An 18,878-nucleotide genomic window follows, 5' to 3' on the forward strand; every position below is an offset into this window, starting at 1 on the left:
GTCAGTGGATGCCAGGCCCCTGAGGGCACGGACTGGTGTACCTGGGATGGCAGCGTCATCACTGCCTGGCTCTTGGGCATGTGTCTTTATGGGGTGATTTTCCAAGGTGTCTTTTAATGTCCAGGAAAGTCCCACTCGGGAGCTCAGCGACCAGACATTCCCAGAGGTCACGGCACCTTCGCCGCAGCCCGTGCAGAGCAACAGCACCAGTCCCACAAGCCCGGTGGACAGACTGAGCACATCGGACGACTCCTCGGATGGCAACGCCTCTGAAGAGAGTGAGGACTTGTGGCGGGCAGAGCGCCCAGAGCTGGGGAGGGACTCAGCTGTATAACTGCCACTGGCTCTGGGCATGGGCACCTGTCCCGCCACCTCCAGGCTGCCCCCTCCAGGCCTGATTCCCCTGGGCATAGCGGGCATCAGGTGGCACTAGCACAAGGCCCCAGAGAATCTGGAGGCGAATCCATATGGACTACGGTGGGCACTCTGTGAAGGGTGGAGCTCGAATTGAGAGTCCACAGGCTGAGAGAGGGAGTGGGCACAGTGGTAATGATGAGCCCAGCTGAGGGGCAGCAGGCTGAGAGGGCAGCAGGCAAGGTAGCGACAGGCCCGGCCGAGGGCATCAGGCTGAGGGGGCGGCGGGCGCGGTAGCGACAGGCCCGGCCGAGGGCGTCAGGCCGAGGGGGCGGTGGGCGCGGAAGCGACAGGCCCGGCCGAGGGCGTCAGGCCGAGGGGCGGCTGGTGCGGTAGCGTCCGGCCCGGCCGAGGGGGCAGCAGGCGCGGTAGCGACAGGCCCTGCCGAGGGTGTCAGGCTGAGGGGGCAGCGGGCGCGGCAGCGACTGGCCTGGCTGAGGGCCAGCAGGCTGAGGGGGCAGTGGGCGCGGCAGCGACAGGCCCGGCCGAGGGCGTCAGGCTGAGGGGGCAGCGGGCGCGGCAGCGACAGGCCCTGCAGAGGGCGTCAGGCCGAGGGGGCGGCGGGCGCGGCAGCGACAGGCCCGGCCGAGGGCGTCAGGCCGAGGGGGCGGCGGGCGCGGCAGCGACAGGCCCTGCAGAGGGCGTCAGGCCGCGGGGGGGGCGGGCGCGGCAACGACAGGCCCGGCCGAGGGCGTCAGGCCGAGGGGGCGGCGGGCGCGGCAGCGACAGGCCCTGCAGAGGGCGTCAGGCCGAGGGGGTGGCGGGTGCGGCAGCGAGAGGCCCGGCCGAGGGCGTCAGGCCGAGGGGGCAGCGGGCGCGGTAGCGACAGGCCCGGCCGAGGGGGCAGCGGGCGCGGCAGGGACAGGCCTGGCCAAGGGTGTCAGGCCGAGGAGCTGGCGGCCGTAGCAGCGACAGGCCTGGCCGAGGGCGTCAGGCCGAGGGGGCGGCGGGTGCAGCAGCGACAGGCCCGGCCGAGGGGGCAGCAGGCGCGGTAGCGACAGGCCCTGCCGAGGGTGTCAGGCCGAGGGGGTGGCGGGCGCGGCAGCGACTGGCCGTGCAGAGGCGTCAGGCCGGGGTGGCGGGCCCGGCCGAGGGTAGCGACAGGCGCGGTAGCGACAGGCCCTGCAGAGGGCGTCAGGCCGAGGGGGTGGCGGGCGCGGCAGCGACTGGCCTGGCTGAGGGCCAGCAGGCTGAGGGGGCGGCGGGCACGGCAGCGACAGGCCCTGCCGAGGGTGTCAGGCTGAGGGGGCAGCGGGCGCGGCAGCGACAGGCCCTGCAGAGGGCGTCAGGCCGAGGGGGTGGCGGGCGCGGCAGCGACAGGCCCGGCCGAGCGTCAGGCTGAGGCGGCGGACGCGGCAGCGACAGGCCTTGCAGAGGGCGTCATGCCGAGGTGGCGGGCGCGGCAGCGACAGGCCCGGCCGAGGGCGGCGGGCGCGGTAGCGACAGGCCCTGCAGAGGCGTCAGGCCGAGGGGGCGGCAGGTGCGGTAGCGACTGGCCTGGCTGAGGGCCAGCAGGCTGAGGGGGCGGCGGGCGCGGCAGCGTCAGGCCCGGCCGAGGGGGCAGCAGGCGCGGTAGCGACAGGCCCTGCAGAGGGCGTCATGCCGAGGGGGCGGCGGGCGCGGCAGCGACAGGCCCGGCCGAGGCGTCAGGCTGAGGGGCGGCGACGCGGCAGCGACAGGCCTTGCAGAGGCGTCATGCCGAGGGGGTGGCGGGCGCGGCAGCGACAGGCCCGGCCGAGGCGTCAGGCTGAGGCGGCGGACGCGGCAGCGACAGGCCTTGCAGAGGGCGTCATGACGAGGGGGTGGCGGGCGCGGCAGCGACAGGCCCGGCCGAGGGCGTCAGGCCAAGGGGGCGGCGGGCGCGGCAGCGACAGGCCCGGCCGAGGGGGCCGCAGGCGCGGTCGCGACAGGCCCGGCAGAGGGCGGCAGGCCGAGGGGGCGGCAGGTGCGGTCGCGACTGGCCTGGCTGAGGGCCAGCAGGCTGAGGGGGCGGCGGGCGCGGCAGCGTCAGGCCCGGCCGAGGGGGCAGCAGGCGCGGTAGCGACAGGCCCTGCATAGGGCGTCATGCCGAGGGGGTGGCAGGCGCGGCAGCGACAGGCCCGGCCGAGGGCGTCAGGCCGAGGGGGCGGCGGGCGCGGCAGCAACAGGCCCTGCAGAGGGCGTCATGCCGAGGGGGTGGCGGGCGCGGCAGCGAGAGGCCCGGCCGAGGGCGTCAGGCCGAGGGGGCGGCGGGCGCGGCAGCGAGAGGCCCGGCCGAGGGCGTCAGGCCGAGGGGGCGGTGGGCGCGGTAGCGACAGGCCCGGCCGAGGGGGCAGCAGGCGCGGTAGCGACAGGCCCTGCAGAGGGCATCAGGCCGAGGGGGTGGCGGGTGCGGTAGCGACTGGCCTGGCTGAGGGCCAGCAGGCTGAGGGGGCGGCGGGCGCGGCAGCGACAGGCCCGGCCGAGGGGGCAGCAGGCGCGGTAGCGACAGGCCCTGCAGAGGGCATCAGGCCGAGGGGGCGGCGGGCGCGGTAGCGACAGGCCCAGCCAAGAGGGCAGCAGGCACGGCAGGGACAGGCCTGGCCAAGGGCGTCAGGCTGAGGAGCTGGCGGGCGTAGCAGCGACAGGCCTGGCTGAGGGTGTCAGGCCGAGGACGGCGGGCACGGCAGCGACAGGCCTGGCCGAGGCGTCAGGCTGAGGGGCGGCGGACGCGGCAGCGACAGGCCCTGCAGAGGGCGTCATGCCGAGGGGGTGGCGAGCGCGGCAGCGACAGGCCCGGCCGAGGGCGTCAGGCCGAGGTGGCGGGCGCGGCAGCGAGAGGCCCGGCCGAGGGCGTCAGGCCGAGGGGGCGGCGGGCGCGGCAGCGAGAGGCCCGGCCGAGGGCGTCAGGCCGAGGGGGCGGCGGGCGCGGTAGCGACAGGCCTGGCCGAGGGGGCAGCAGGCGCGGTAGCGACAGGCCCTGCAGAGGGCGTCAGGCCGAGGGGGCGGCAGGTGCGGTAGCGACTGGCCTGGCTGAGGGCCAGCAGGCTGAGGGGGCGGCGGGCGCGGTAGCGACAGGCCCAGCCAAGAGGGCAGCAGGCGCGGCAGGGACAGGCCTGGCCAAGGGCGTCAGGCCGAGGAGCTGGCGGGCGTAGCAGCGACAAGTCTGCCCGAGGGTGTCAGGCCGAGGGGACGGCGGGCACGGCAGCGACAGGCCCGGCCGAGGGCCAGCAGGCCGAGGGGGCGGCGGGTGCGGCAGCGACAGGCCCGGCTGAGGGGCGGCAGGACTGGGCACAGTAGCAATGGGCCTGCTCCCTGATGTGTCACTGTGGTCGTTGTCTGCTCCAGGCGGTGGATTCGAGTGGGATGATGACTTTCCACTCATGCCCGTGAAGTCATCGTTAATGTCCTCACTGACGGTGATGCCGGTCTCGGCCGTCCCCAGCCTTCCCTCGCTGGTCCCAGTCCAGAAGCAGGTGCCACCGATCCAGTTCTCCCGGTTCACCGTGTCTCCTGCGCCGGTGTCCAGGTTCTCCATCACACACGTCTCTGACTCGGACATAGAGTCCGTAGGAGGTGAGGACTGGGGCTGGGTGCTCAGCCCAACAGGGAGCTGGGAGTGATGAGACTTGCAGCAATCGCTCTTTGAGCTGGTCTGGCTAGCATGCCGTGCGTGGCTGGGTCTGCCTGCAGCCCGGGACCCAGCTAATTGCCTTGGGATCCATTATAGGAAGCAAAGTGGGGTGGTTTGGACGCGGAAGGGGAGCCATGAACTCCTGAAGTTCACTCAAACGCTGATACTGGCAAGTCCCTCTCCCCTAGGGGGCTCCATACACCAAATCAGGCAGTTCGTTGCCTGTAGATGTACTGCAGGCTTAGGGAGGGAATACACAGAACTAGGAGCCAGGACTCCTGGGTTCTACAGTCATCTCGGTCACTGACTTGCTGAGTGACCTTGGGTTAGTCACTGCACCCCCCCGTGCCTCAGTTTCTCCATGTATGAGATGGGTGTGCCCACCATGCTGCGTTGCTCAGGGAGCTGATGTCTGAACTCACCAGTACTAAGTACTATTAGTTCTTACTGTGTCTGTGGGCCCTTATGCAGGCTGCCTGCTGCCCAGCAAGTAGCAGCGTGGCCCAGCGCTCCTGCTGTTCGGCTGAGCTTGGGAACTGGAGCTGGAATGTTGTCCCGGTGACATCAGGCTCTCCTCTCCAGGCCCTAAGCCCTCTAGGGCGGCTGCCAGGCATGAACGTGGCTGGGCCATGTCGGCGCCCCCCCTACCACACAAAGGCGCTTCCCCTTGTTGGCTGGGAGTGGTGGCCTTGGCCCCTCGGTGTTGTACTCAGCGTAGGCCGCCAGCCTTACCAGCTAGGGTGGGATGGGTCTGTCGAGGTGACATGGCCAGTCCTGTGGGCTGGCTCCTAAAGTGCTGAGAACTCCGCCTGTTCTGTCTCTGTTCCAGGCAGCAGTGAAGACGGTGACAGAGAATGAGCCTGCCCATATGGTTGCTTGGATGTCTCCTGGTGTCGGTGTCGGCCTCGGGGCCAAGGAGAGAGGCTGAAGGACGGGAGCCGGGCGCGGGCCCCGGGCTCCTGGGACCTTGCTCTATTTTTCTAGGCAGAGTTTATCGGAAGGATTTTGTTTGCTGCTAGCCGGAATCGCGCCCGGTGGCGCTGCAGCGAGGCGGTTGGTGATGACCGTGCGTGTGCGTGGGTGGGTGGGTGCGTGTATAAATATACATATATAAATTATAGCATTTAAAGGGTAGCGCTGTGACCTTGCTAACATCACTGAGTCTCCACCTTGGCCATTTTGCGACCCAGCAGCTCACACCTCGTGGCGTCATGCTCCCCTCTCCCCCGGCTTCCTGAGAAGAGTCCAGACTCACCTCTCGGTGATGGCTGCCCTGTTCCTGTGCTCTCCGGGCTGCCTGACATGTAAGGAGCTTGGCATTCCTGCACTTTCACGTCAGTAGATGGGAGGGGCACTCCACCCATGCTCTCTGCTGCACGGGCACTTGGCTTTTTGGTCACAGGGCACTGCCCGTCTTTGGTTATGGTCTTCCTCCTTCCTGCTGGGTGTTTGTAATCTCTCACTCGCCTCTCCTCTAAGCACTGGTCTGCCGCCTGCGTCTGGAGCTGTTGGGCGAGGAGGGCTCAGGCCGGTTACAGCCGAGGTCAGGAAGGAGCAGTAGCTATGGCAGTGGCAGCGCGGTCCTAGCACAGATAGCCCATGTGCCTTGGCTTGGGAAAGCTGTGGCAAAGCAGGGGAGACGGCCTGGGTGGAGACCAAACGCCCATGCCCTAGGCTGAGCACTGCTGATTAGAGGAAGCTCTTGACATTTATTTCTCTGTGATTTACTTTTCCAGAACTCTCTTGCTAACAGCGCTTGCCCTTTGCCTCCGATCTCCGGCTCTCCCGCAGGGCATCTGGTAAGAGCCCCCTAGGAGCTGGGAGCAGCTCAGTAAGAGCAGTTTGTTTGCCCTGTCCTCCCAGCTCCCTGCTGGCGTGTTTCCCCACCTGCTTTTCTCCCAGCTGTGTCCTCCCTGTGTGGGGCCCTCCCTTTCTTCTAGTGTCACTGGAGCCCAGGTGCGGCACCAGCCTGCCCCAGAATTATAGCTGAGTAGACTGGTACAGGCCAAGGGCAGGGCTGGGCTGGGATTCCCAGCTTGGCCACTCACTCCCTTGACTCCTCTGGGGCCTTAGGTAAGTCACTGAGCCTCCCTGCCCCAGTTTCCCCAGCTGTAAAATGGGGATAATACTTGCTTGCCCTGCCTTGCAAGAGGTGATGTGAGGATGGCAGCCTTAATGCCTAGCAAGTGCTCTGGGAAGTGCTAAGTATTATTATCTGGCCACGTTTCATCCCTGAGGGAGAGCCGTACCCTAAGCTGTTTGTGTTTGCTACACAGCAGGGTTTTCCCGTATGCCCATGCTCCTTTTGCACCTGTAAGTGGAGCCCTCTTGGCATCGCACCCTGTGCAGTGGAGGGCAAGGCCAGGGAGTGGGAGCCCAGTACTCTCCTTGGTAATGGGGCTGGCAGCATGGTGCCTGGCGCCAACGGGCAAGGCCTTCAGGGGCGGTTTTGTGCCAGACTGCCAGGCATCCCAGCAGATGGTGCGTGTCGGGAGAGCTGGTAGCCGTGTGCTGCCGGGAGGCGTCAGGTGTGTAGCTAAGCAGCGGAACTGCCAGCTGTACTATTTTTGTAAAACTGAACAAACCTGCTGTCGACTGAACTAACTCCAATGTGCTGTAAGTTATTGTTGCCAAAGAGATGTAAAGAGTTTCTCGAGGGGTGAGGTCTCTGTTGTTTTTTATTTTTATTAGTTCGAGGCTTAGGATAATTGTGCAGTTCTGCCTTCCCGAAGGAAAAGAGACTAAATGGAGCAGAGAGCAGCCTCGAAATCAGGGGCTTGTTTCCTTTTGGGCCTATAGACCAAATGCTGAGGTGAGAAATCAGCCCCCCCGTCACTGTCCTTGCCTGCCTGCCGACTTTGGGGAGGTGGGGGTGTGTGCGTGTGGCATCTCTGTTTGAATTTGCTTTGCTTTCGATCCTGTTGTGCCTGGGCAGTGCTGTGCGTTTGGCAGAGAGTAAGAGGCAGCAAAGCAGGCACCACGCTCAGACCCCCACCTACCCCCACATGGTGCTGGCAAAGCCGATGGCGCTCACTTCCATCTGCGTTTCACTGTTGGATTGTGACTGGGGCATGGAAAGCACTTTAACCTCTCCCTCCATCTCCACCTCCCCACCCTCCTAGCGCTGTTTGCCTCCCGCTGCTCCTGGCTGGGTTATTTCACCTGGCAGTGTCCCGGTGCCCTGCATGGCCTGTCCCCTCTGGAGTGACACTGCTGGGGCGATGCATGGCTCCCCTGCAGGGCATGGGAGCTTCAGTGGGCTGGCAGTGTCAGGCTGAGGTCCCGGGCCCTGCTTAGCTCTGGTGCGAGGGATAGCAGGGACTGCCATTTGCACAGTCACCGTTTGGATGGGCGGTGGGAGCTCTGCAAGTGCCACTCGAAACTAAGCTGCTGTGCCTTGCCTCCCGCCCCGCTCACTCAGCCCAGCATGTTCTGCCAGGCCGGGGGTTGGACTAGCAGCCCCAGCCCCTCCTGTTACGTGGGGCACGGGGGTTGCTGGATGCACATATATGTGGATGTGCAGCCCCGATCCCAGTGACCCTTCCTTTGGGCCCTGTATGGGCCAGCCCAGAGCCCAGGCCCGCGGCTTTGGCTGGGAGAGTGCAGGTATGGCCCTGCACAGAATACACTCCCCGCCCACCTGCCATGTGGGGCTCTGACCGGCAGAGGCCCTGGCACCATCCCTCTGCACTAGTGGTGACTGCACCCATAGCCAAGGGCCACAGGCTACTCATGCCGTGTGCAGCAAATCGTTCCGGTTAGTGGGCTTGACTTCTCCACGCTGGGATGGGCCCTTGTTCCAAGCCCTCGCATCACTAGACCAGTTACTAGTGCAGAGACTTAGCATTGGCCCCTCTTATTTGGCTCCAGGCTAAGGGCCCAAGCTGCATTGCTCCTGGCCCCACCTCGTTCTCCTGGCTCTCCTCCGGCCCCTCTGCCCCAGGGGCTGGGAGTGTAATGAGCACTGCCCAGAGGCTCCAGATGGAGCCACCTCCATGGACTTCCAGTAGGGCATTAGAGGAGTTCTCACCCCTCCCCGCTGACAACACAAATTACTGCACACCCCCGGGACGGGGAGCGGAGCCCGAGCCCAAGCCCTGCCACTCAGGGCGAGGGGGGGGGGGGAGGGGGGCAAAGCTTGAGGGCTTCAGCCCCGAGCCCCACCAAGTCTAATGCCGGCCCTGGTGACCCCATTAAAATGGGGTTACAACCCACGTTGGGGTCCTGACCCACAGTTTACTACCCGCTGCATCGGAGTCTGAGCCCTGCTGCTCTAGCCTGGGCCTTACGCAGCCTGCCGGGGTGCTAGCAGAGCTGGCCAAGGGGCTGTTGTCACCGACGCCCGGCGCCTTGGGCTCAGTTGCTCCAATTACTCTGGCACCCAGCGAACTGCACGGGGCCTTTAATGTTTTTTGCTGCCAATGTGCATTCCAGCCCCTTGCATTTGTCAGCTTGTTCCCCTGGTTTGTGTAGGTCTCATTCACACTCCTCTCCTGTCTTGACTAAAGAACCTCACGTCAGCGGCACAGTTTGCTACCTCCCTGCTCACCCCCACCCCCTCGCCTGCTTGTTAAAATCTTACACCTCACAGGCCGCAGGCTCATGCTGTCAGGCCCCCTGCTGGGACCCGTGTGCCGTGATGCACAGCTGCTCTTTGCAGGCAGGTGCCTCGCCAGGTTTTGCGCCATGACAACACTTTGCTGCTCACACATCAGGACCCCTCCCCCAAGGGGAGCAGCCGTGTATGTAGGACCTTGTCAAAGGCCATTTGAAAGTGGAACTAAATGGTCACCTCTGGACATGTTCAGTGAATGCCAGAGCTAATTGCAGCCTCAAAGCACTGAGCAGCTGTGTTGCTCCTGGCCCTTGCCTTGGTCAGAAACCGGTGGAGCACCAGCCGCCGAGTGCAGCATTAGCAGCTCCATTTATTGTCTAGCAATATTGACTCACGTGCCAGCAGCCCTCTGTAACCAGGACTGCACTGTAGTTGATGGGCTCTCTCCTCCTTGCTGCTCCTGCCCCCTCGCCTTCCTCCACTCAAGCAGCTTACTGCAATTCAGTGCTTCACGTGGGCGTGAAGTGGTGCAGGAGCCACAGGCTGCCTTGCACGGGGGACGACGTAGGCGGAATAACAGTGAAAGGACTCATCAGCCATTAGCTTTGCCTGAGGACCCTTTATTCAGCACACGGTCTTGCCATGTGCTGCTCTTAAATATTCATCAAGGCTGGAACAGCCAAGGTGACTGCAAAGCCAGAGAGCCGGGATGGATTAAAGCACCGATGAACATTAAGCCGGTGGTTTCTTGCACTGTCAGCTTGGTGTGGTGTTTAACGACCAAGGCCTCACCTCCTAGCCAGGGTGATGGGCCCAGCCTTCAAGGCATCTTCTGCTGCCCCAACTGATGCTGGCTTTGCCCGTAGGGTCTTGTCACCTGCTCACACTCCCTTTGCAGACAAGCAGGGCCTAGCGCACCTGTATTCCCCTGGCTAGCACCTCAGGCTGCAGCCTGACGCTCTTGGCCTTTTGGGCTTTAATCCTGCAGCTGCCCCATGAGCCATTTGTATTTTAACCCTTTTTCTAAACTTCTTTCCTGGTTCACTTGTTTGCTCACCCATGTAAGGCTGCCCCTGGAGCACTGACAGCCTGTGTGTGTTAGCAGTAGCCTTCTCACACCCACCTCCCCCACAGGGCACCTGGCGGGGTGGTGCAGTGAGCACGGTGCCTTGCTTACCATGTGCACAAGTCTCCTCCCTGCTAGCAGAGAGCAGAGGCAAACTGAAGAGGAGCTAAAATCCCCTCCTGCTGTGTGATCCCACCCTGACTAGGCCCTTCAGGGACAACCCCCAGCTGGTTAGTTACTGCCTAGACCAGGGCACTGCTTTAGCTGCAAGCTGCCTCCTGCTGCTTCTCTTCCCCTGGAGGAGTAAATCTATTGAATTAGTGTCCCCTCAAGACACAGCTCACAGGCAAAGCACTGGGGGATGTATTGAAGGAGCTGTTTTGGGGTGTGGGAGCCCCGTGGCATAGAACAGGGGCAGCAAAGACCAGCCCCAGGGGAGCTCCCAGAGTAACCAGCCACCCATGCGCTCTTCCCCAGCCAGGCACTGGAGGGTTTCTTCCAGCATTCGGTAAGGTTTGCACTACGGTGGCTGTTAGCAGCAGCCTGCCAAGGCCCTGCTCTGCAGAGCAACATGCCGCTGGCTGTATAGGCCTGAAAGGTGCCCAAGGCCAAAGCATGGTCCAGGGGAAGGTTACCTAATAACTGTGCTGGGAGCAGCCTGAGCCGTTAATCCCTTTTCATCTCCCCTTCCTTCCTTGTGGCTATGGGGAAAGCAAAGGGCAGAGCCCCAGGGTTTGGTCTATAGAGTCAAAAGCACCTGCCTCTGGAGCAGGATGAGGCCAGAGCTGCATCTTGGCTATTTTTTTTAAATCTAAAGGCTATTATTACATTGTATATTTTATCAATACGGGTCATAATTGCTGTATTTTTTATCAGTGCGGATTTCCATACAGCTCCCAGCATGTGTGTCAAATATCATTGGGCCAATAATAAAGTTTTTAAAATAGTCTAACCAGACTGCTCTGCCCATCATTCCCCTGGGCGGGCTGTGGGCCAGGGCAGCTGGCATGGAGCAGAGGCACTTGTGCAGGGCAGTGCTCATTAACCTGGCTTAGGGGAACTGGGCTGGGAGGAGGCATTACATTTTCTAACCCAAACTGGCTGCAGGCTGGCCTGGCCTTGCCTCCCCTGGGGGAGCTGGAGGGGATATGGGAGAGACCCAGCCCTAGAGTTGGTAAGTAACATTTTCAAAGCAGGTTGGTAAGGAAGCAGTTTGGCTGTAGATCATTACCACTAGAACCAAAAAAATCCTCCTTGTGTTGTGGAGCAGAGCTTGCTGCATCCTCCAGCTGCTGCTAATGTGCACTGAACAGCTGCACCCAAAGAAGGGGAACCACAGCCCTGTAAAGCCCTGCTCCTTCCCAGCTGCAAGAGACACACCAACTTCACAAGGAAAAGAAAAGAAAACTCACGCACTCAGGCCAAGGATTTGTGGGTTTTATTGCTCATAAATTACTGTTCCAAAAATAGTAATTTCAGGGTACATGGTGCAGCCGCTAGAAAGCGCAGGGAAGCAGCCAGAGCGGCAGCACAGCACCTCTGCCGGGCCGTGCTGGTTGGGAAGCTAAGCTTGGCTGCCCACGTTGAAAGCCCTCTGGCTAAGCAGGCTCCTCGAGGCGAGCAGCCTTTCTGGGAGGGTTTGAACAAGTGCTCGGAGTAGGCCAAGCCGTGCAGTGATGTACAACCATGGGGAGCAGCCCTCAGGCCTCCACGGGATCCATGGGGAGGGGAGCAGTGACCAGGTCTGCTCCCTCCCTAGCCTCCCACCCAAGGCCGTAGCTGTAGTAACAACATCACTGTTCTGCTAGGCTCCCTCCCTCCCCGCGCCTGTGGCTGACATTGTGCACAAAGCCCCTCGCTCACACCACAGGAAGGCACAGCGTGATGGGGGCACCGTCCGGAAAGCTCCAGGACAAGAGACCTGCTCACAGAGACGTTAGGCTGGAGCTGGTCCCCAAGGAGCCCTGCAGCCTCGCCAAGCTCCTTGGCCTCTCTTTGGTGCCATGATTCATGGGAGGCCAGGGCGGAGTTCACTCAGGGCCCATTTGCGCAGCTGTTCTGAGTCTTTGGTCCACACAGGGCAGAATTAAGGCAATATGGGGCCTCAGGCACACCACAGCTGGAGCCTCTTTGGCTGTCCCCAGGGGGTGGCAGAGTTAAGGTGGAGTGGGCAGGTCACAGGTCTGGCAGCTATTGTTTCAGGCTGGCTGCACACTCAGGCAAGCAGCAGCACCACTCGTTTACATTTTTGGGGCTCACAGACAAGAAAACGTCTTTAAGGTCAGTCGCTGGGCTCAAGCTAGGACTGTAGCAGTCACAACCCTAAACCTGGGCCAATATTCCTTATAGCTTTAGCTGGCCCTGGCTCCACCTGAACCAGTTACTGCATCAGCAGGGCTGCAGCCCAGCAGAACTTCACTCATGGAGCAGGAAAATGCCCATGTGAGCAAGGACTGAGTGCAGGGACCAGGCCAGAGAGAACTAGTACAGCCGACAGAGGCCGTTCACTTGTGCTGACCCTTGTAGTCTCCAGGGTGTTTCGTTAGCGCTCGGCCCTGCCCGGGGGCCTAGTTCAGAGCAGCGCAGTCTCAGGGCTTGTCTACACTCAAACTGCTGCAGCGCTTTGCTGAGGCTGCTCCCTGGCACCACCTCCCAGAGGGGTTAGGCCGGGTTAACGGCAGCCCTCGGGCACCAGAGCGTTTTCATACCTCTGAGCGCCAGAGTTACGGCCTCACGTCCCCTCACTGACTCTACTGAAAAGCAGGGGAAGTCGCAGTGCACAGAGGCACAAAGAGCAGATTAGAGAGTTTGAGACAACACAGTTGGACAGATTTAACCCCATGGGGCAGGGCCCTCCCGCTGGGGCAGTGCAGGGCTGTGGGTGAAGCTGGATGCAAGGCAGCCCACGAGGTACCTGCAGCTTGGTGCCCACTGCGGGGCTCAGGTGCTCCCCCTGCGGGGGGTGGGGGTGCCATGACAGCACAGAGCAGCCATTGATTATAGGGGTCAAATATACTTTCCTTTATATAAAAATACAAACACTGGACGCTGCATTTGCTTTCGTTTGCTACTTGGCATAAGCTTATAGGGGCTAAGCCTAGAGCGCAGTAACGCACAGGCAGCACGAGCTCTGCCATCTCGCCCTAAAAAAAAGTGCAGACAAACCATGAAGGCGGCCACCCCTTCCATGGGCACCGCCTGGGCTTCTGGCCCCGATTCTGATCTAGCCCCGCTGGAGCAAGGCAGCAAAGGACCCAGCTCCGCTGCAGGGCCTGTTCCCACAGGTTGCGGAGCTTGTTTTCCCCTCTCTCGTTCCTCATGCTTTAGTAAGGACACAAGGCCTGAGACCAGAAGCCTCAGTGCAGGCACTGGGTGGGGTGGAGCTGGCCGGCCTCATGCCGAGAGTGGGTACCAGAGCAGCAGAGATCTTAGTAACAAGCAAGGGGGGAGGGGGAGAGCTCAGCTAAGGCAGAGGTTTCTCACTAAAGAGCCTGAGCCGGGCTCTTCCAAAACGTACGCTGAGCACTCGCACCAGCAGCCTGGGGTGGGGGCAGCTGCTGACCAGAGCTTCCAGGGCCTGGTCTCGAGTTCCCAGCCAGTCGCTTACGGAGCTGCAAGGGTTCATCTCACAGGGCCCTGCAAGGCAGAGCCGAGTGACACACGGGGAAGTGGCTATGAGCATGGGAGGGGGCTCGGGGACTTGGAATGGTTCCAGCCCAGAACCTTTCAAGTCACAGACCCTCCCCGCTTCAGCACAGAAAGCTGCCTGCAGCTTGGGTCTTGCAGGTCTCCGGCACGTGACAGGTGGTTAGGACAGCGGTAGGGGGGCATGGTGCACCCTCCTCCACCTCTGTTTCCTCTTCCCTGTAGTTTCACAACAGACAACTACAGGTAAGAGGGTGAGTAGTACCGGTTGCCTCCGCGCAGGGGGTGTTGCATCTAACAGCCCATTGTTCAAGCTTGAATAATACCTCACCGAGCTAAATAAAATCTAGATGCTGCACCATGAGGGTTGGGTGTAAAAACATTAGCAACTGTTGAACTGACGGTCAGCAGGCCTGCCTGGGAGCAGCCGGCCCTTACGCTCGTGCTAGCCAGCCCTGAGCAGCAGTCTGAAGGAGGACAAATGCTTTGCACAGCTCTGCTGTTCCACAGGCCAAGAATTGCTTCAGGCCAAAAGGGAAGGGACCAAGGCTTAGCCCCTCACTTCCCTCGGCAGCTCTAAACAGCAGAGTGGGGTCTGCAAGCCTTGGCTGTGTCTACACTGCATGGAGGCCTGAGCCTGTCAGCCCAGCTCCGCAGACGGGTGTTAACAGGGCTCCTGCTAGCACAAGCTGGGTAGGCCTGACCCGCCCCATCCACACCAGTCTGTGGGCCCGGGCCGGCAGCCTTGGTCCCAGGTGCCCTGCTGCCATCCTTTTAGAGGGCTGGGGTGAGGGTTACAGCTGCCCGGCCTGTATCTTGGTCTGTGCAGGAGACAGGAGCGAGAGGCTGGGGCTATACTGAGTGCTGCTGCTTTCCCACTCTTAGAGCAGCAGCAGGCTGTGGGGTCAGCATGTTCCCCACTAACGCTGACCTTTCTGCGCTGGGAGAGCTGAACAGGGCTGGAGGGGACAGGCTGGGAACCCAGGGCCGTGAGTGCTGCTTTACCTCCACACCTGCCATGACCAGAGTGAACGAAGGGTAACAGAGTTTAACCCGCTCACCCTCTGCCACTGTGCCGACTACACGGGCTTTACAGGAGAGACCAGCAAAACACCAGCTTTAGCCCTTGGCTTCCAAGCAGCAGTAGCAGGTTTAAACAAACGCAGCCTAAACAAAGTTCTGGAGAGACAGACTTGCGGACAAGGAGGCTACAGTGGGTCAGATACAGCAATGCAGGCAGGAGGTGCTTGCTGGCTCCTGCAATCCCAGGGATCAGCTGATGAAGGGAGCTGACCTGTCGTTGGTCACTGTTGGTTTCAGCTGGATGTTGGCAAAAGGATTTCTGCAGATAGAAAGGAAGGCACAGGTCAGTGGGGGAGGAGTGCAGCCGCTGAGCAGCACAGCTAGCGCAATGGACAACAGGACAGCAAGAGACAAGAGACACACACAGCTTTCCCTGGGCCGCGTTCACTCAGAGCAGCAAACGCTGCAGCGGGGGGCCGGCCGGCTTTGCTTTTAGGGTATTCGAGACCTAACCATACGCACTGTGCGAGCGGAACATACCTTACTTTAGAGGCATGGCAGGGGCTTCCTGCCTCACCTCGCTCACCCACTGGGTGGCACTTCTTTAAGAAATGGGTGAAGGGATTTACTCTGCTTCCTCGCGTGAGAAAACCCCCTTAGCGCCAACTGTACAGCGCTGATTGTCTCAGCGATGTCTAGCACTGGGGGCTTGGTACTTGGGCGGGAAGCTCCTCTTAGGATTGAGAGAGACAGAAGAGGTACGAGGTTATCTGGGGGGTGCAGGATTAGTTCCTGTGATTCTACTTCTACTTGTCCAGGCTATTTTTAAAATCCCAAAGGATGGGGCTTCCCTCAGTTCCCTGGAATCTGAAGAAGTGGTTTCAAACACCAACCAACAACTACTTCCATGGATCTGCATTAGGATCAGGACTCCTGGAAGTACAGACCCATGTTCCTTAAATGGAGAAACTGCGGGATTACAATGACAGGGTACCTGATCTCAGGTAGCTGAGATGGCAGAGAGGAGATTGAGGAGTCTGTCTGCACCGCAGCTAGTTATCACTACGCACAGGACAGACTCTCCCAGGGCGGTCAGAGCTCAACTAAGCCTCACTGCAGGAGGAAGGACGGTGGTTTCCACCCAGACAACAAGCCAGCTGGAGGAAGCTGACTGATTTATCTTGGCATGTGCTCTGAGGGAGTTTCACATCAGCTGGGCTGAGCCTGCAGCTGGGCTGAGATTTGCAAGGGCAGGTGCCATGAAAGGAGACAGTTGAATTTGATCAGACCAAACATTTAAACAAACATTCCAGTTACAGTACTTCAGCCACACGAAAGAAACGCAGCTTAGTTAACACTTCAAAGACAGACACGCTGTGTACTACATCTTACACACACACCTGGCTGGCCGAGGCATCTTCATGATACCGATTTATTAACCCCTGGCGCTTGTATTGGCCTTGCAACTGCTTGATAACCAAGCAGGGTGCTCGTGCCCTTAGCAGCCCTCCTGTTGCTGGGTCAGCAGAAGCTGGAGCTCTGGAGCCCCCCCCCACCTGGGACTTTCAGCTCACTCCCCTAACGGCATCAGCACTGGGCACAGCCTGCATAGGCCGAGGAGTCTGTGCAGAGCACCGGGGCCAGCAAAAGACAGATGGCCCTTAGCCTGGGCCACTTTCCCCCGGCTGGCTCCTCAGCCTGGCCAGAGCTGGGAAAGAGCACAGGAGATTAACACCACAACACACAGATTGGCTCTGAAAACAGCAGCACAAAAATCCCCTCAAGGAAGAAGAGTCCTCTGGGCCCAGCTGCCCCATCCCAGGGCTTGGGTCTGTTGCTGCCCAGGAGCCAGTCAGTATTTGTAGAGCACACAGGGGTTCTGCCTACACTACACCACATTACAGACAACAGCTCTGCAGACAGACACAGCATCAAACACATTCTCCTGCCAGGCTCGGAGGAGACACGAGTCATGGCTGGGTAGGATCCGGCAGGAAGGCACCTAGCTGACCCCCCCGCCCCGAGGAGTGGAAAGAACAGCTGCACCTCCTGCCCAGGAGACGCTGACCTCAAGTGACCCCTCTACCTGGGTTCATCCCTCCTCCTGCCCCCCTAAAGGCAGGGCCACTCAGGCTAATCCATTAGACCCTCCACCAAGAGGAGGGGCTGCTCCCTTACTTTATTACACCCTTTTGCTTCCAACCCCTTTGGCACCAGTTTGGGGGGAAATCAAAGAGATGGGCAGGACTAAAGCATGGCTGGCTGGGGGTGGAGGACAACGTACAGCTCTGCGGGGATGCAATGCACAGACTCTTGGGCTGCTTCCCACGCCTGGTGGCAGCTCTCCTTGGGTATGTGCAGGGCTGCCAGAGGCAGGCAGGTTTGGGATGCCAGGACAGCTCCAAGGGGCTGTTTGCATGCAACTGCATCCCCCCCACCCCTCCTCTAACCAGCTCTGTCCTGTTGCTTGGTCCAGACCAGGGCTCTTCTCCCTTCCACTAGCTAGCTCCCGCCATCCCTTCCACCCTACCCATTGACCAGTCCTCCTCTCTTAGGCCACGGTGATCTCTCCCTACCCTTCCCCCCAGGCTTCAGAGCCTGACTGGGAACATCTACTCAGCTAGTTTTAGGGCCATAGCGTGAGCCTGGGGGTGCTAAGAAAGGCTGCTATGCAGTTCCCAGCTCCCGCCCCTGCCCATGGTGTAGATGTACCCGTATACGCTGCTGAGGGTCTTGACCAGAGATCCCTTCTTGTCTGACAGTCAGGCTGGGTGAGGCAAACATGGGAGGAAAAGCACAAGTGAGGTTAAAACTTGAGCCTAAAATTGAACTGTGCCAACAATTCCTTGAAAGGATCATTTGCTCTTTAGCAATCTCATAGCGCTGCTGGAAGGGTGACATGGAGAGGCACCCAGGAGCAGCGTGTCTCATTGGGGCACAGAGACCGCCCAGCAGGGAGCCACAAGAGATGTTCCCGGTGGAGGGGGAGGGATCTTTAAGGAGCTTACTTTGGAATACCTGAATGTTGAGTTGCTCCCTCTGAACTGCAACCCCTCTCAGCTCTGAGTGCCCCACTTCCATGCCCAGTGGCCCTGGCTGCAGACAAGGAGCCTTGGAGGGTCCCATCAAGGTCTTGCTCAGTAACACTCCCAGCCTGGCTGCAAAGCAAGAGCTGGAGCTTTTTGTGGTGCTGCTTCTCCGCTCCTCACCCCCTTCTAAATCCAGTGCTCCAGGGTTTCACTCTGCCACTCCCCACATACGCTCGGCAGCCCGGTGTCTTGAAACACTAGGTCTAGCAAAATGTAACCTAGGGAGAAGCATCCCAAATGGTCCCCGTAGGGGTCAGATGGGCTGGAGTGTGTGTGCGCATGCAGGATGGGGTGGGGTGAGTTTGAGGAAATCAGGGACAGTAGTTTGATTAAGGATGAAAAATACTGTGGGGAGGGGTAGGGGCATTAGGGGCAGGGATCTGGCCCCCTTTTCTCACTGTGGTTCTCTGGGTTATCCCCACACTCACCAAGCAAACACGAGTGGCTGCCCCACTGCTCCCTGGGCCCGAGAGCAGGGTAAAGGCCTTGCTGGCCAACAAACCTACTAGGATGAAGCCTCTGTTTAAAATCCAGCACTTCAGCCCCCAGCACCAACCTAGGAAGAGTGGCTCAGCCTTCCAGCAGTGCTATGGGAAGGGTAATCTCTCCTCCCTAAGGCCCAGCTCCCTGGGGCAGCACCAACTCTTCTTTAAATTGTAGCTTCGTTTCCAGCAAGAAGATTACTCAGTTTTCAAGCCAAAGTGATTAGTTTCCCTACCTAATTTATGCAGATTCTCAGGTTGCTTTTTCCCTTAGGATGCCTGGAGAATTGATGTCGCGTGAAAGGAATGAAAAGGTGACTCAATGACTCACCAGGGATTATTTAACCATCTTTGTTCTGGCACAGCAGAGAGGTGGATCAGAGCCTGCAGCAGCACCCCCAAATCTCAGACTCAAAACACATCTTCAGGATTGGGGGGGGGGGGGAGTACAAAAAGGTATTGGGGGAGGCTGGAGCTCCTGGAAGTAGCTAAAACCAGCAGGTGCTATGCAAGGAAGCCTCCCCTCCCCCCTCAGTCGATGCTGCTCACTGCTACCCACCAAGACCCCCCCCAAATACTACAGCCCTTGGTGACTGCTGAACAAAGGCCACCAATCAGCCATGGGGGACTAGATGGAGGCTACCAAACTAACGGTCACTGTACCAAAGCCGATGTTGACCCACGGCTCTGCAGCGTGGAGGGCAATGGCCTAACTATCATCACCCCAAAACCAGCTGTTACTGAAATAGCCACAACGTAGGTTTGATACCCCGGAAGACCGGGAAAAGGCTCTGCAAAATGGCAATGAAGTGCCAGTCACTGGAGGTGCGTATGATGCGGCGAACATCGTGACCCAGCGATAGCAGCAGATGCTGGGACTCACTGAAGCCCTAAAGCCAAGGTGGGTCGTTATTTCAAGGGTAGAATTCTAAAAGCAGGAATAGGCCAGAGATGCTCATTGCCCAGCCATGGAAGCATGAAACCAGAAGGCTGCACACGCTCTGCCCCAGCA

The 18,878-nt window shown here is 60.3% G+C and overlaps 2 protein-coding genes across 7 annotated transcripts in view; one reads left to right on the plus strand and one right to left on the minus strand.

Moving 5' to 3' along the window:
• Positions 1–10,545, plus strand: part of AATK (apoptosis associated tyrosine kinase) — a 53,730-nt gene extending 43,185 nt beyond the window's left edge. For 2 of the 3 annotated variants that reach the window (XM_039502408.1, XM_039502409.1), the window contains exons 12-14: positions 125–278; positions 3,721–3,948; positions 4,836–10,545. In XM_039502408.1, the coding sequence (XP_039358342.1) occupies positions 125–278; positions 3,721–3,948; positions 4,836–4,864 (411 nt within the window). In that variant the 3' untranslated portion in view covers positions 4,865–10,545. The remainder of the gene's footprint in view (positions 1–124; positions 279–3,720; positions 3,949–4,835) is intronic. The other variant, XR_005588616.1, reaches the window with a different exon arrangement.
• Positions 10,546–11,042: 497 nt separating this feature from the next.
• Positions 11,043–18,878, minus strand: part of BAIAP2 (BAR/IMD domain containing adaptor protein 2) — an 85,331-nt gene continuing 77,495 nt past the window's right edge. For 3 of the 4 annotated variants that reach the window (XM_039502412.1, XM_039502411.1, XM_039502414.1), the window contains one exon: positions 11,043–14,614. In XM_039502412.1, coding sequence (XP_039358346.1) covers positions 14,545–14,614 — 70 coding nt within the window. In that variant the 3' untranslated portion in view covers positions 11,043–14,544. Of the gene's footprint in view, positions 14,615–17,007; positions 17,063–18,878 lie in introns of all 4 variants that reach the window. The other variant, XR_005588617.1, reaches the window with a different exon arrangement.

This window comes from Mauremys reevesii, linkage group 15 (assembly GCF_016161935.1).
Source record: "Mauremys reevesii isolate NIE-2019 linkage group 15, ASM1616193v1, whole genome shotgun sequence".
Taxonomy (NCBI): domain Eukaryota; kingdom Metazoa; phylum Chordata; order Testudines; family Geoemydidae; genus Mauremys; species Mauremys reevesii.